The 15,729-nt window shown below is 53.8% G+C and overlaps 1 protein-coding gene across 1 annotated transcript in view; it reads left to right on the forward strand.

Annotated features, from left to right (window-relative positions):
• The first annotated feature begins 258 nt into the window (after window positions 1-258).
• VWA1 (von Willebrand factor A domain containing 1) overlaps window positions 259-15,729 on the forward strand; it is a 30,108-nt gene continuing 14,637 nt past the window's right edge. Inside the window, exons 1-2 of the mRNA XM_009906795.2 lie at window positions 259-277; window positions 11,638-11,758. Of these exons, the coding sequence (XP_009905097.2) occupies window positions 269-277; window positions 11,638-11,758 (130 nt within the window). The 5' untranslated portion in view covers window positions 259-268. The remainder of the gene's footprint in view (window positions 278-11,637; window positions 11,759-15,729) is intronic.

The raw sequence follows: 15,729 nt of genomic DNA on the forward strand, positions 1-15,729 counted from the left end.
CCCCATGTGTGGGAGAACTCTGCTAAACAGGATCTGCCAGACTTCCTCTGCATGAGAGACAGGCAAGCAGGGGGAGAGTGAAGGCAGAGCCCACACTTGGAGCAGGCCAGTGGGAACAAAGCTCTCCTGCCTCTTCCCTTGCACAGCTGCAGCTCCACCTGAGGCTGAACTCGGCGGTGATGACTCCCTCTCCTCTTCCTGCCCTGGAGCCCATCTCTACACCCAGGCAGCTTGGGTTGTCCTCCTCCTCTGAGAACCAGGAGTGAAAATGGAAGTGGTAAGCCTGGCTTCATTTCTTGCTGGGGTCAGAGGTGCAGCTGAGAAGGGGAGGGGGAGCTGGAGCTGCAAACGTTGAGGTTTTGAGGGGAGAGCAGGGTCTGGGTACAGCAAAGTGGGGGCTGGCAGTCGGTGCTCAGCTGCTCCTCTGTCCTTGCCTGTGCTGTGCCATTTCTCTGGATGTTCAGCAGCATTCCCAGGGAGCTGTCACCATTCTGAGGGGTTTCTAGGACTGTTCTCTAGGAATTCACTGCAGCAGCAGATTTCCACAGGGCTCAGCTCTTTAGAAACCCAGCCATGGATCTCAGTTCCTTTCCAGCCTGAGTCATGCTGCTTGCTTCCCAGACTCACAGAGTGGTTGGGTTGGAAGGGACTTTAAAGATCATCTAGATCCATGGCAGGGGATGCCTCCCACCAGCCCAGGGCCTCATCCAAGCTGGCTTTGAACACCTCCAGGGAGGGGGCAACCCGTTCCAGAGTCTCAGCACCCTCACTGGTCAAGAATTTCTGCCTAACCTCCAGTCTAAATCTACTCTCAGCTAGATTAGGGTGCTCAAACCCCCATCCAGCCTGGCCTTGACCACTTCCAGTGCAAAGCACAATTACAAACCAGACCAATGCTGTATTTCATCAATAAAAAAGAGAGAGGGAAAGAGAGAAAATCAATCTCAATCTGTCAAGGAATCTGAAGTCCAGGCAGGTAATTAAAAGCCAACAAGATCCTGTGGTTTGCATGCCCCAAAGCCTGGATCCACAAAGCCATCTCCATCTCTGCAACTTGCTGAGCATGTGGAAAACAAAGAATTGGTGCCTTGAGGGGGAAACTCAGCTCTGACTCAGAGCTCATCCCATGCTGTACCCCGTGAAAAGGAGAGGCAGGGCTACGGGAGCAGGCACAAAGCAAGGGCTGCCGTGGAGGCTGGGGAGAAAATCCCTGCCGTGGCACTAACAGCATGGAAGGGACAAGTTTCCAAGTGTTAAAGGAGCACAGAGTGAGCCAGCCAAGGTCAGCTGGGCTGCAGGAGCCCTGCTGACAGCACAGGGACTCATTCCCCTTCCTCCCACTCACTCCCCAGCTGCCTTGCTGGGCTCAGACAAAAAGAGTGATTGTTTTTTGTGTGTGTGTGTGCTCGAAGCTTTGTTGCTGCTCAGAGGGTTTTGCTTTGTTATTGAGAGAGGGTGAAAAGCTGCAGATGAAAAATGAGCCCTCAGCAAAACCTGCCTTAGAGGCAAGTCTAGTTCTGAACCCTGAAACCAAAGGTCAGCTCCTTCCTGGCAGCTTGGACCAGAGAAATGACTCTGGAAACCCCCGTCCCAGACTGGCCCAGTGGTGTTCCTCTGCTGCAGCCACACCAGGGCTGAGCCTGCTCCATCCCAGCAGGCCACTTTGCAGACCACACTTCTGCAGCTAAGCTGCTCCAACCTCAAAGGCTGCTGGCATCAGGGTGAAAATAGGGAGACTGAGACCTCTGCTGCCTGGCCCCCACCAGAGCTGGAGGCCAGCAAAGCTGTGAGTGGAGAGGCTCTGCCTGTCACCTGGGCAGGGAGGCTGATGGAAAATCAGCCTCATTCTCTGCTGAATTCCAGGCTGTGAGCAGAGAGCAGAGCTTGGCCAGCACTCCTGCAGCTGTGCTTGAAGTGGGGGCCAGAGCATCTCTCCTGATAGGAACTGAGGAGCCACACACCGCTTCCCTTTCCTGTTGGGGCTGGACGTGGGGCTGATGGGTGCTCAGGGGCACATCCATCAGTGTCTTTGCCTGCTTCCCCCCACCCACCAAGCTAAAAACTCAGCAGAGCCTGGCAAGATGCTGACCAACCCCTAAAAATAGAGCACACCTGAAATGCAGCCTCTGTGCTGAGAGCAACAGCAGCCACCCTGTGCTGCTGGGTTGCTCTGTTCCCTGCCATGAATGGGCAAAGGCTTGTGAGGAGGAACTGTTGCCCTGATGGCCTCTCCTTGTGCTGCCCAGGGAGGTGGTGGAGTCCCCAGCCCTGGAGGTGTTCAAGAAATGTGTGGACATGGCACCTGGGGACGTGGTTTGGTGGCCATGGTGGGCTTGGGTCGATGTTTGGACTTGGTCTTTTCCAACCTAGACAGTTCTGGGATGCTCAGAGAACCTGTGCCAGGGACTCCAGGACCTGATTCCATGTGCAGGGCAGAATCTGCCCCAGGAGGCTGCTCCATCCTGAGCAGCCAGCCACGAGTCCTGCCTGCACTCTGGCCACTTCCCAGTGTGCCATTGGCAAGGCTGCTGGCTGGGGTTTGAGCAAAGGGCTGCAGTGCAGCCTGCCTCTGGGAAAGGAGCAGATTCCCCACTGCTATGGAGGGTGCCATAAATCCAGGGACCACTTACTGGAAATGTCAGCTGTGGAATGGAAAGGACTTCCAGGGGAAACCCTTCCAAACCTGGTTCAGCAGGGAGATAGGAAATTCTGGGCTGAATCAGCCACTCTTCCTGTAAGTCTTTCATCCTGCTTTGGCAGGGGGGTGGGACTGGATGATCTCCAGAGGTCCCTTCTAAGCCCTACTGATTCTGTCTTGTGTGTGACTGGGCTCCTCTGGAGCCTACCACATGAGTTTCCCAGGGACTGAGTTTGTCAAGATTCAGGCTCCAGAAGCCAGCTGGGTCTGCACTCCTGTGTCCTCCTCCCCTGGCATTAACGTTGGGGTGGTGATGGCTGCACAGACCCTGTGTGTTTTGGGGGGAGTCTGTGGCTTTTGCACACCCAAGGAAGGCTGAGGCTGAGTCCTGCCTGGTTATTCTGAGGGTTGGTGCGTCCAGTCCCACTCTTCCTAGTCCTGGGCTGAGCTGGAAAGCACTGAACCAAAGCAGTGATGCAGAGAGCTCTGTCAGCTCTTCCTTGGCAGGGAGCCTGATGGATGTGGACAGCCACTGGCACCTCTGGCAGTGGGGTGGAGGATGAGTTGTGACAACCCAACAGTTACTAATTCAGCCTGCTGAGCACAAAAGAGGAGCTTCAACAGTGACTGGGAGAGACAGGGCTGGAGACATTAGGCAGTCCTGACCTGCCTGGCTAAAAGGAGAACTCCAGAAGCCTCTGGCTCCCCAGGGAAGGGGTTGAATCCTCATCCCTGGAGGTGTTTAAAAGATGTGGTGCTGAGGGATGTGGTTTAGACTTGGTAGAGGTAGAGAATGGTTGGATTTGGTCTTAAAGATCCTCTCCAACCAAAACAATTCCACGAGCCCGTGAGTGAGCAGGGAGCCACTTCCAGTGTCTTTTGCTGTTTCTCCTGCTCCATCCTTCCACTGCCACACATCTGTGTGCAGTAATCTCCCCTAGCTGTCAGCAGTTTATGGTCAGTCAAAGGAGTTGCAGCAATTCCAGGCAGGGGCAAGGAGAAAATGAAATCTCTGGGCCAGAACTCTGCTGGGGAACTGTGGCAGCCTTTGCTTCTGCTCTGCCCTGCTGGCATCCAGCCCCCCTGCTTTCTCTTTGCCCCCACCTCCTGTATCAGGTTGCTCTTTGACCTCCTCCTGTAATCCTGCAAATGACCTCATTTGTTCCTACAAACCACAGAATCATTATGGTTGGAAAAGACCTCTGAGAGGATGGAGTCCATCAGCCTAACACCACCATGAGCACTAAAGCACTTCAAAATCCAGCTGAAAACGAGAAGCTGGCTGCCAGTCCATGCCAGTTTGGGAGCTTGTAAACAAAACTGGCCAGGGCTGTGGGTGAGAGAAGCAAGCTGCTGCTCAGCCACACCACAGCCATGCCTGGGACTGTCCAGTCTGGAGAAGAGAAGGCTCCGAGGAGACCTAATTGTGGCCTTCCAGGATCTGCAGGGGGCTACAAGGAAGCTGGGGAGGGACTTTTGAGGGTGTCAGGGAGGGATAGGACTGGGGGAGATGGAGCAAAACTAGAAGTGGGGAGATTCAGATTGGATGTGAAGAAGAAGTTGTTCCCCATGAGGGTGGTGAGAGCCTGGCACAGGTTGCCCAGGGAGGTGGTGGAAGCCTCCTGCCTGGAGGTGTTTGCAGCCAGGCTGGAGGTGGCTGTGAGCAACCTGCTGTGGTGTGAGGTGTCCCTGCCCATGGCAGGGGGTTGGAGCTGGCTGAGCCTTGAGGTCCTTTCCAACCCTAACCATTCTGTGATTCTGACTCCAAGTGCTGCTGCAGACAGAGCTCTGCTTTTGCTAACATCAACCCTCCCAGCCCCTAATAAAACTCTTAACAACAGTCAAGTCTGGGCTCATGGCTGGCTCAGAAGCACCAGCAGAAAGCCTCAGCCCAGCAGTTTTCCCTCAAAGGGCTGTGGATGGCTCTACAAATGTGCAAGGACCAGCAGCTGCTGCAGGCTCTGGGGCAGCTGTCCTGAGGACAACAGGAGTATTGTGTCATGAAACTCTGCTTCCTCCAAGCCCTGCAGTGTAAGTCCATGCTCCCTTGCCCTGGTGGATGGAGGGCTGACACTGCATGCAGCTAAAGATTCCTAGCATCAATAAGGTTGGAAAAGACCTCAAAGGTCATCAGGTCCAAAATTTGGAGTGCTGTGCTGGTTTAGGACCTAATATCTCAGGCCTGGCACAGTTGCACTGCCTGGTGATGGGGAGGTGGCTTGCAGAGCAGCTGGCTGGCTACCAGCAGCCCTGCTTCACAAGCTGTGCTGGGACAGTTTCAGCAGATGGTGGAGTTTGCAGGCTCACAGCTCTGCAGCAGCTCTGAGGCGGTGCAGGAGCACCAAGCCCCCACCAGCTGAAGTGTTCCAGCTCTAATTTGTTGCTTCAGGGTCCTGCTCACATCCATTAAATGTGATCAAAGAAAGGCAGCGATGAAGGAGCAGTGCTGGCTGCACCTGTGGCATTCATCACCTGTCTTCTGCCACTGCCTTGCCAATGCTGGCCTCAAACCACGCCTGGGCAGAGGAGGGTCAGGTCCAGCACTTTCCCAGCCTCCCATGCATTAGATCTCTGCCATGCTTGTGCCTGCTGCTCTCTCACTTCCATGAATTCCCTCCTTTTGAAAGAGGCTGCTGCAAATGTGAAACTGGGATGCTGTGTCCTGGCTTGGCACCCTGCTGGAGGGGAAATAGCAGCAGTGCCCACTCACAGCACTGCTCCTGGGGTATTTTCTTACTGCTGGATGTTACCAGGCTATTTTTAAGGAGGGTTTGGAGAACCTTGCAGCCAACTCTTCAGTGTTAGGATGGGGAAGCAGCTTTTCCCCCTCCACTGACCCTGCTCTCATCGGGCTGCTTCCATTCTCCCAGAGCAGCTCTCTCCTGCAACTGATTTTCCTTTCTCCATGCATCCAAAACTTCAGTGGAATTCTGCTCCAAAGCACTGGAAAGCTACAGCACTTCACCCCACAAGTGGCTGCATTTTTTTCTGTGCTGGGTGACCTTTGAGGATGCTTTGGGATGAAAGAGGTCATCTCTATGCTATAGACCTTCCCTCACTCTGGAGCCATTCCCAGCGAGGAGCTGTTGAGCAAAACAGAAGTGGTGAAGGCAGGGTGTAAACAGGGCTATTTTTGTAGTTTGCCTTCCAAGTCAAACAAAAATAAGAGCTGACTTGAGGCTGGAGACTGCATGACACACTGCTAACTGAGAACTGCCAAGGCAGGGCCTGAGCCTCCCTGCTGTAAGGCAGAGTGGCATTTCTGGAGTCACTGCAGTTCAAGTTCATGCACTCCAGCCAGGCAGCCTTGAAGCTGTTTGAAAGTGAAGTGTGACAGAGGGGCAGTGAGGTGAGCCATGTGTGGGCAGAGTTTGGAGGGGAACCTGGAGCTGGCTGTGAATGCTGGTGGTGATTCAGCTGATATCTGGCACCCTCTGCATCAGAACCCAGCTGATGTCTCAGCATGAGCTGGCAGAGGGCATCGAAGCATGGAATGGTTTGGGTTGGAAGGGACCTTAAAGATCAGCCTGTTCCAGTCCCCTGCCAGGGGACACCTTTGACCAGATCAGGTTGCTCAAGGCTTCATCCAACCTGGCCTTGAACACCCCCAGGGAGGAGGCAACCACAGCCACCCTGGGCAACCTGTGCCAGAGTCTCCCCACCCTCATGGGGAGGAATTTCTTCCTCATTTCCAGCCTCAATCTGCCCTCAACTTCAACCTCTAGAGCTGAGAAGGAATTATGAGGATCCTTCTGTGACCCCTGGGAATGGACACAGTGAGGTCTCCCCTTCCAGCCCAGAACCCTGCTGCGTGAAGTTGGATCACTGGGTACCTTGGGCAGCTGTTGAAGGAGAAGCTTCTACCCACATGCTTCTTCCAGGGCTGCAGAGCTGCTTTGCTTCCTCTCCAAGTGGGGAATTTCCAAGTGGCCATATATAGCTAAACCCCCTCCAAACAAACCCTTTGTGTGGAGAGCTGGGGGGGAAAAACCAGCACAAACACACCACCAAAGAGCCACCCCCAAAAGGGCTGTGTTCCCAACCAGCCTGTTTGTTCCAGCTGTGGTGATTTGTCTCCCAGAGGATATTGCATCTCCTCAGACACTGTGGATTGTTTACATCCCAGAATGTCACAGCAGCTGCAGCCTGCTACCCAAACCTTCCCATGCACAGAAGGAAGCATTCTATGGAGCTCTGTGCTGGAGGGTTGGTGGTGTGCAGATGGGAGGGGATTGTGTCATGGTAGCAGTCAGGGTTGGAAGGGACCACAAGGATCATCTAGCTCCAACCCCCCTGCCATGGGCAGGGACACCCCACACTGGATCAGTCCTCCTGTACTCAGCACTGGGGAGTTCACACCTTGAGTACTGTGCTCAGTTTTGGGCCAAGGAGGACATTGAAGAGGGTCCAGAGAAGGGCAATGAAGCTGGGGAAAGGGCTGGGGAGGGAGCTGGGGGTGTTCAGCCTGGAGGAGAGAGGAGACCTCCTTGCTCTCTACAACTCTCTGAAAGGAGGTTGGAGTGAGGTGGGGATTGGTCTCTTCTCCCTACTATCAGGTGATAGAATGAGAGGCAATGGCCTCAAGTTGCACCAGGGGAGGTTTAGGTTGGAGCTTAAGAACAATTTCTTTGCTGCAAGAGTGGTCAGAGATTGGCACAGGCTGCCCAGGGAGCTGGTGGAGTCCCCACCCCTGGAGGTGTTCAAAACCCACACAGACATGGCACTGGGGGCCGTGGTTTAGTGGCCATGGTGGGGTTGGGTTGATGGTTGGACTCTGGGATCTTAGAGAGCTTTCCCAGTTCTGTGCTTCTGAGCCTCACACAAGCACAGTGCAGCAGATTGGTGATTCTCACTGGGGGGCTGGGGTTGGGTTTTTTGGGGGGTTATTTGGGTTGGGTTTTTGGTTTGAGTTTTTGTTTGTTGGTTGCCTTTGGGTTGGGTTTTTGTTGGTTGCCTTTGGGTTGGAGTTTTGTTGGTGGCCTTTGGGTTGGAGGTTTTTGTTGGTGGCCTTTGGGTTGGGTTTTTGTTGGTGGCCTTTGGGTTGGGTTTTGTTGGTGGCCTTTGGGTTGGGTTTTGTTGGTGGCCTTTGGGTTGGGTTTTGTTGGTTGCCTTTGGGTTGGGTTTTGTTGGTTGCCTTTGGGTTGGAGTTTTGTTGGTTGCCTTTGGGTTGGGTTTTTGTTGGTTGCCTTTGGGTTGGGTTTTGTTGGTTGCCTTTGGGTTGGGTTTTGTTGGTTGCCTTTGGGTTGGGTTTTGTTGGTGGCCTTTGGGTTGGAGGTTTTTGTTGGTTACCTTTGGGTTGGGGTTTTGTTGGTTGCCTTTTTGTTGGTTGCTTTGGGTTTGGGTTTTTTGTTGGTTGCTTTGGGTTTTTGTTTGCTTGTGGGGTTTTGGTTTGGGTCTTTGTTGGTTGGTTTTGGTTTGGTTTTTTGTTGGTTGGTTTGAGTTTGGTTTTTTGTTGGTTGGTTGGTTTTGGTTTGGGTTTTTGTTGGTTGGTTTTGGTTTGGGTTTTTGTTGGTTGGTTTTGGTTTGGTTTTTTGTTTGCTTGTGGGGTTTTTGTCTGGGGGTTTTGTTTTGTTTGTTATTTTTGTCTGGTGTGTGTTTGTTTGCTTTTCTCTCCACACTCATCAATTGCTCCTGTAGCTTGCCCTGGTCAGAAGATGCTCATCCTGTGTGAGTCTCAGTCAAGTCAGGGAGAGGTGAGGATTGTGGTCTGGAGGGATGCTGCTGGCTTCAGAGTGCAGGATGCAACTAGGACAGCCTCAGGCTGGGCAAGCAGCAGGAGGTGCCTGGAAGCAGGAGCTGCCTGGGAACAGGAGCTGTCACTTACAGTAAAGTTTAAAAATAAACCAAATCTAATTATTTTCCAGGCTGTTTTTTCCTGCTTCCACCTATCCCAGCAGGACTTAGAGGCAGATAAAGGCTGAAATCTCTCCAGGGTGCGAGGCTGAATGGCATTCACGTCCATAAAGCCACAATCAAGGGAATTACTCTAAGATGAGCAACCCTTCCGTGGAAATAGTTCCTTGGGAAGTGAGTAATGGAAGGAAATCTTCTCTGTGTACCCACCAGCTGCAGGCAGGGGCCTGTGGACTTGCATCTGTGAGCCCTGGGAACAGGACCCAGAGCATTTCCAGCCCAGTGCCTTTGCAGTCGTTTTCTCTCTGAGCAGGTCCCTGGGCAGTGGGGCAGAAGGATGGCAGGGCAGGAGCATCAGCTCAGCATCAGAGAAGCAGATGGTTTGCAGTGGGACCACCTCTGCTTCTTCCAGCCCACCCCTTCCACATCCCAGGTCCAGAAGAGAACCAGAACACAAAACATATTCACCGGCTCCCATCCCTGGAGCTGTTCAAGTCCAGGCTGGATGAGGTCTTGAGCAAGCTGGGCTGGTGGGAGGTGTCCCTGCCCATGGCAGGGGGTTGGGACTGGCTGAGCTTTGAGGTCCCTTCCAACCTAACCCATTCTAGGAATCTATGAACAAGGATGCAACTGAAGAAGTTTGGAAACCCTTTTGCCTTCTTGGCTGCCATCAGGGCCAGCACAGCAGCAGCTGAACTCAGTGTGAACCTGTGCCATGAGAATGATTGAATGTGCTCAGGCTGGTGACTTAGATTGTGATGAGAGATTTGTTTTGCCATGTGTAACTTTTTCTTCTGGAAGCTCTCTTGCCAAATGAGGCTCCAGCCTGACAGCTTTGCTGCTGCAGTGCCTGCACTTCCCCCTGACCTCACCTTGAGTGCTGTCAGATAAGCACAGCTCTGACAGGGACAAGCCCAAAGCCCACTGAGTCAGAGGAGGAAGGCTGCTCTGGGTTTCAAAGGGCAATGGTCAAGTTCACTCTGCCTGCTGTGGACAGCTGACATCCAGACTTGCTCCGGCGGGCTGGAATGTCAGGAACCCCTGCTCTGGGTGTCAGGGAAACCAGCTAGCAACAGCTCATGATCACTACAGCTCTTGCAGCAGGATCTGTGAGAGGATCTCACAAGTTAGATGGTGAGAGCAGGGCTGTCTGGCTCTGCCTGGGCTGTCTTCTTCCAGCCTGCATGGGTGAGGCTGTCACTCAGACAGGGTCTGAGTGCTACATGGGGCTGAGCTACCTCCAGCATCTAGCTGGGGGTGTTCATGCTGACTGCAGGGACAAGATGAGCTTCAAAAGACCCTTCCAAGCCAATGCAATGTGTCATACAACCTGACACTGCAAAACCCCTTCATGATGGAGCTGGGGGAAACACAAAGCAGTGCCCAGGAAGTTTAGCTGTCTGCCTGACTCCCTGGCTCCTCGTTGGGATCTGATTTCTTGGGCCTCTTTTGATTTTCCATTTGGCTGATGAGTTTGGATGCAACTTTTTCCCCCCCACCCCTCACAGCTCCTTGGCTCCTATCTCCTGTTCACTAATTTTACAGTTCCCAGGAGGAAAGAGAAAATCAAATGGAGGAAATATTGCTCACCAGTTGTAGAACTCCCCCCACCAAGGCTTCCAAACTTTCCTCCTCTGCTCCTTTTTAGCCTGTCTTGTTGGGCCCAAAGGGATTTGGTTGAGTGCTCTCTTCATAATTGGGTGTGACTTTCCAGCTTTGCTGGTAACCTCTTGGATCTGTCTAGGCACATGCTAAATCCTAAAGTGAGAGGAAAAAAAGGGAAAGGGAATATTCTCATCTCCACCTGATGAGTGGGAGCCATCAGCAGGAGAGAAGCCAAAAGCAGAGCCATGGACAGCAGGAGAGGAGCCAAAAGCAGAGCCATGGACAGCAGGAGTGGAGCCAAAAGCAGAGCCATGGACAGCAGGAGTGGAGCCAAAAGCAGAGCCATGGACAGCAGGAGAGGAGCCAAAAGCAGAGCCATGGACAGCAGGAGAGGAGCCAAAAGCAGAGCCATGGACAGCAGGACAACCAGGAGAAGGGGAAGCGTGTTTGGTCCAGGTTCTCTTCTGGCACATCTCCTGCATCCAGGGCTGTGAAGGTTGAACCTGGGGTCTTTGGTGCATGTGCTCTGCCAGGAAGGTGTTTGTCACGGGTTTATCTTTAGGGTTGTGAGTCCCCTTTGACTCAGAAGTCACAGACTTTGAGAACCTATTTAGCCCAAGGGGAGCTCTCCGTGGGCATCAGCAGGCTGCTGCACGTACCAGCTGCACCGCAGCCTTTGCTTCGAGCCCGTTCCTCCTCGGCTGCCGCTCCTCACCTCAGCCCTGCTGGCTTCCCGCCGGCTCTGCGTCGCCTGGGGACTCCTGCAGCAGCTCTTCTCCGGGGTAAAGCAGTGAGGGGTGGCTGCGGGGGGTGGGTGGCTGCTGGCACCTCTGGTGTCTGGCCGTGGGGCAGCGCAGGGGCAGGGAGACGCTGGGTAGCGCTAGGACCTGGAGGAATGCTCAGCCTGCCTCCTCCCAGAAGATTAGCCAATATTCCCAGGGCAGGGCATGGCTCCCCAGCCTTGCTACTTTTTCTTTCCTTTATATCCGTGGTTTTCCTTCTTCTAGTTCATTCCAGAGCGGAGCAGCTTTGGAGTTCTCTCAGCTTTGTTTTTTTTTTCTTTGCTCTTTTTTCTCTCCTCCCCCTTCCCCCCCCCCCCTTTACCTCCTCCCCCCCCAACCCCCCCCGGTCGCTGGACTGCTGCCAGGGTCTTGCAGGGCCAAAGTTTTATCTCCAAGGATATATTTCTTGAACCAGCCCAGCTGCACTCAGACTGCCTGCAACTGAATCTGCGCTCCCGGGGCAAGTTTAACTCGGGAGAGGAACAGCAGCAGGGGTGCTGTGTGTGCCTCTCCTCCAGCTATTCCTGTCAAGATGGATTTATGACTTTAGAAGGAGTACAGGAGGAGGTGGAGGGGTGGGGGGGAGAGAAGGAAGGGAAATTGCCTACAGGAGCCAGAGCTTACACCAGAGCCCAGCAAAACACACGTCAAGGAGCAGCCGGATCTCACGGCATGAGCAGCGCAGGAGCGGGACCCTGAGATCGGCTGGATCCTTGCACGTAATATGACTGATCTTAAGCCTTTCATCTGCCTCCACAGAGCCCAGCTTCTGGATTTAAGGTAGTTTGCCCAGCACCAGGCTTTGCTATGTTGGCCAAGACAGCTCTTTCTCTTGGTCTGTGGCTGCAGCTGGCTGTGGGACAGAACACACCTGAGAGAGGTGAGTGCCTGGAAAAGCCAAGGCTTCCCCTCCTGCTTCCCCCCTCTCCATGCCTCCTGCTCCTCACAGCTTCTCACCAAACCTTTGCAAGGGAAAAGCTGCTCTTTTACTGCTGCTCTGGGTGCAGGATTGATACTTGTCTGTTCCTTTGCTGGCAGGAGGACCAACCCAAAAGGTCTCAGAGTGCTGTATTGGAAAGGATTTTTATCTTGCTTGTTTCCATGGTTGCTTCAGAACTGTGCAGTTTAGTGCAAGCATGGAAAATTCCTGACCCCCCCCTCCCCTGCTAACCTGTGTGCTGCACACATTGATCCAGAGAAGCAGGACCAGACAGGGGCACGGTACCTGTCCTTCTCTTGCTAATCTCTCTAATCCAGTTGTTGTGTTTCCTCTTTAAAATGCTTGCTCTTGGATGCTGTTCAAGTCTGACAGCAGGGGAAGGCACATGGAGGAGCTGAGTGTCTCACCTCTGGTTCCTGAGCTTGAGGAGCTGAGTGTCTCACCCCTGGTTCCTGCACTGGAGGAGCTCAGTGTCTCACCCCTGGTTCCTGCACTGGAGGAGCTCAGTGTCTCACCCCTGGTTCCTGCACTGGAGGAGCTGAGTATCTCACCTCAGGCTCCTGCACCAGAGGAGCTGAGTATCTCACCTCTGGTTCCTGCACTGGAGGACCTGAGCATCTCACCCCAGGCTCCTGCACTGGAGGACCTGGGCATCTCACCCCTGGTTCCTGCACTGGAAGAGCTGAATATCTCACCTCTGGTTCCTTCACTGGAGGAGCTGAGTGTCTCAGCCCTGGTTCCTGAGCTGGAGGAGCTGAGCGTCTCACCCCTGGCCTCTGCACCTGGTGCTGGGCAAAAGGCTTAGCCCACAGGGTGGTGGCTGAGCTGATAAATGGCTTCTGTCCTGCTTTGTGTTCAGAAGCAGCCAAAGGCTCTGTTTGACATGCAGCCCAGCGTGAGAGGAGAAGCGTCCCTCCTGTCTGTCTGCACAGGAGGCCCTGGGACTGCAGCCCAGACTGCTGGGCTCTGATGCTGCCTGTGCTATGCAGAGCAGACTGTGTCTGTTGCTCAGATCCCCTGGCAGGGGGCTGGTTTCTGTCCCTCAGTGACCCAGAGCGGTTCAGGGATGGCACTGCTGCCTCTGGCATTGTCCCAGTGCTGGGTGTCCAGCAGTCATCTCCATGCTCCTGCATTTCTGCTGCCCTGGGATTCACGTGGCAGCTCCCCAGCCCCGGCAAAGAACAATGCTCAGACCTTCAGGGTACGTGCCCAAGCCAGCCATGGCTTTCCAGCAGGGTTGTGCCTTGCTCCAGAGGCAAAGCTGGGCATGTGGTGGCACTGCCATGCTGCCTGGGGCTCACCAGCTGCCAAGCAGCCTTCCAGAGGAAATGAACCTGCTGGTGGGCAAGGTGCCCACTGCTCAGCAGCTTTGATGTGGGGGCCTCCCAGGTCCTCCCAAAGGCAGCTTTGAGCAAAGAGCCAGGCTGGCAGGGCTCCTGGGCAAGGGCTAGCTCTGGTCTGGAGGTGCTGTGGTGGTATGCCACGATCACAGGATGAGAGGAACTCTTTGAGAGGAGGACATGCAGGTGTGTAACTTGCTTTCCTAAGGCCTTGACTGGATGTGAACGATTGTGGCTTCATTCTCAGCTGCAGTGGCCAAGGTGAGGAAGCTCCTGGGCAGGCAGTGGTGCTCCTGCATGCTCTGCAGTGATGACCTTTTGCAGGGCAGTGGTTATTGACTTAGTGCAGCAAGGCACAAAGTGAAGGCAAGAGCACTTCACAAGCAGTTGCAGCACTTTCCTCTTTGAGTCCAGACTCAGCTCTCTGTTGCATCAGTGTAAAGTAGTCTGGGCTCTGATGAATGAAACTCAGATTGTCATTACCTGCTTACTCTGGACTAGCAGCAGCAGCAAATGCTGGGGTGAGAATAAAGACACAACCCATGGCTTGCAGAGGGGGTCCTGCACTCACTGATCTCTGAAGCACAGCTCAGTGCCTGGCATGATTCCATGAGTCCAGGACTCTGGAGGCTCTAAATAAACCAGCAGAGCCAATGCAGCTCCTGAGAAGCTCAGAGGAGATGACAACCCAGCTCCCCTCCTACCAGGTGAATCTCTGGAGGGCTGCTCCTCACCCTGCAGCCTGTAGCCTGTGGCAAGGACGAGCTGGAAGCTGCAGAGGAGGTTTGGGGGGTTAGCCACACAAGTCCATTTTGCTCCTTCAGAAGGCAGGGGGTCCAGCTGCTCCCGTGGCACAGGACTCTCTCTGAGGTGGTTTGAAGTGTAAAGCACCTCCTGGATGGCTTGCTGGGGTATCTCTCTTCCTGGGAAAGGTGATGTGGCTCTCCTCCTGCCTCTCACTGTGATCCCAAAGTGCCACAGGGAAGCACAGGCTGTGTCCTTCAGTCTCCAAGTCTGGCTCCACTCACAGGAGAACTTTTTCTCCTTGCATGGTCAGAGACTGAGAAGGGAAGACACATGTGGGAGTTCAAACATAGATAACCCAGGCAGGACATGAGCTTTTTTGGCTGTTCAGTGGTGGGGATGGTGCTGACTCCACCACCTCCCTGGCCAGCTCCAATCCCTGACCACTCTTGGAGGGAAGATATTTTTCCTAACATCCAACCTGAACCCTGTGCTCAGCACTGCTGAGGCCACACCTGGAGTCCTGTGTCCAGTTCTGGGCCCCTCAGGTTAGGAAAGAGGTTGAGATGCTGGAAGGTGTCCAGAGAAGGGCAACAAAGCTGGGGAGGGGTCTGGAGCACAGCCCTGGGAGGAGAGGCTGAGGGAGCTGGGGTTGCTTAGCCTGCAGAAGAGAAGGCTCAGGGGAGACCTTCTTGCTCCCTACAACTCCCTGAAGGGAGGTTGGAGCCAGGTGGGGGTTGGTCTCTTCTGCCAGGCAAGCAGCACCAGAACAAGAGGACACAGTCTCAAGCTGTGCCAAGGGAGGTTTAGGCTGGATGTTAGGGAGAAGTTCTTCATAGAAAGAAAGATTGGCCATTGGGATGTGCTGCCCAGGGAGGTGGTGGAGTCCCCATCCCTGGAGGTGTTTAGGAAGAGACTGGATGGGGTGCTTGGTGCCATGGTTGAGTTGATGAGATGGTGCTGGGTGATGGGTTGGACTTGATGATCTCAAAGGTCTCTTCCAACCTGGTGAATTCTATTCTATTCTATTCTATTCTATTCTATTCTATTCTATTCTATTCTATTCTATTCTATTCTATTCTATTCTATTCCTCCCCTGGTGCAACTTGAGGCTGTTTCTTCCCATTCTAATGCTGGTTACTTGGGAGAAGAGACCAACCCCCACCTCACTCCAACCTCCTTTCAAGGAGCTGCAGAGAGTGAAAAAGACCTCCCCTCAACCTCCTTTTCTCCAGACTAAACATCCCCAAATTCCCTCAGCCCCTCAGAAGCAAAGGTCTGGCAGTTTGGAGGCAGGGAGCTGGTCATGGATGCTCCTTCTCTCAGCATCCTCTTGAATGTGCAAAGTCTTCATGTGGCACCTTGCCAAGCAGCCAGTCTTTGGTTGTTTTGTGTTGGGTTGGGGTTTTGTTTTGCTCTAAAGCAAGGGAACAGCTGGAAGAGAGCAGCTGCTTGCGTAAGGCAGGGATTTACTGGCAGCAAATCTCCACAGCCCCACCTCTGGCACCCCTGGCCCTGTTTGTATTGAATGAAGGTCAAAGGAGCAGCAAGAAAGATGAAGGAATTGAAGACCTAGGAGGATGATGCTGGACATGTTGGAGTGTGTCCAGAGAAGGGCCACGAGGATGAGCAGAGGGCTGGTGCTGCTCTGCTGTGAGGACAGAGTGAGGGAGTTGGGGCTGTGCAGGCTGGAGACTCCAAGGAGACCTTATTCCAGTACCTGAAGGGGGCTACAAGAAAGCTGGGGAGGGACTTTTGAGGGGGTCAGGGAGGGATAGGACTGGGGGGCATGGAGCAAAACTAGAAGGGGGGAGAGTCAGATTGGAT

Source organism: Dryobates pubescens, chromosome 33, assembly GCF_014839835.1.
Source record: "Dryobates pubescens isolate bDryPub1 chromosome 33, bDryPub1.pri, whole genome shotgun sequence".
In the NCBI taxonomy this organism is placed as follows: domain Eukaryota; kingdom Metazoa; phylum Chordata; class Aves; order Piciformes; family Picidae; genus Dryobates; species Dryobates pubescens.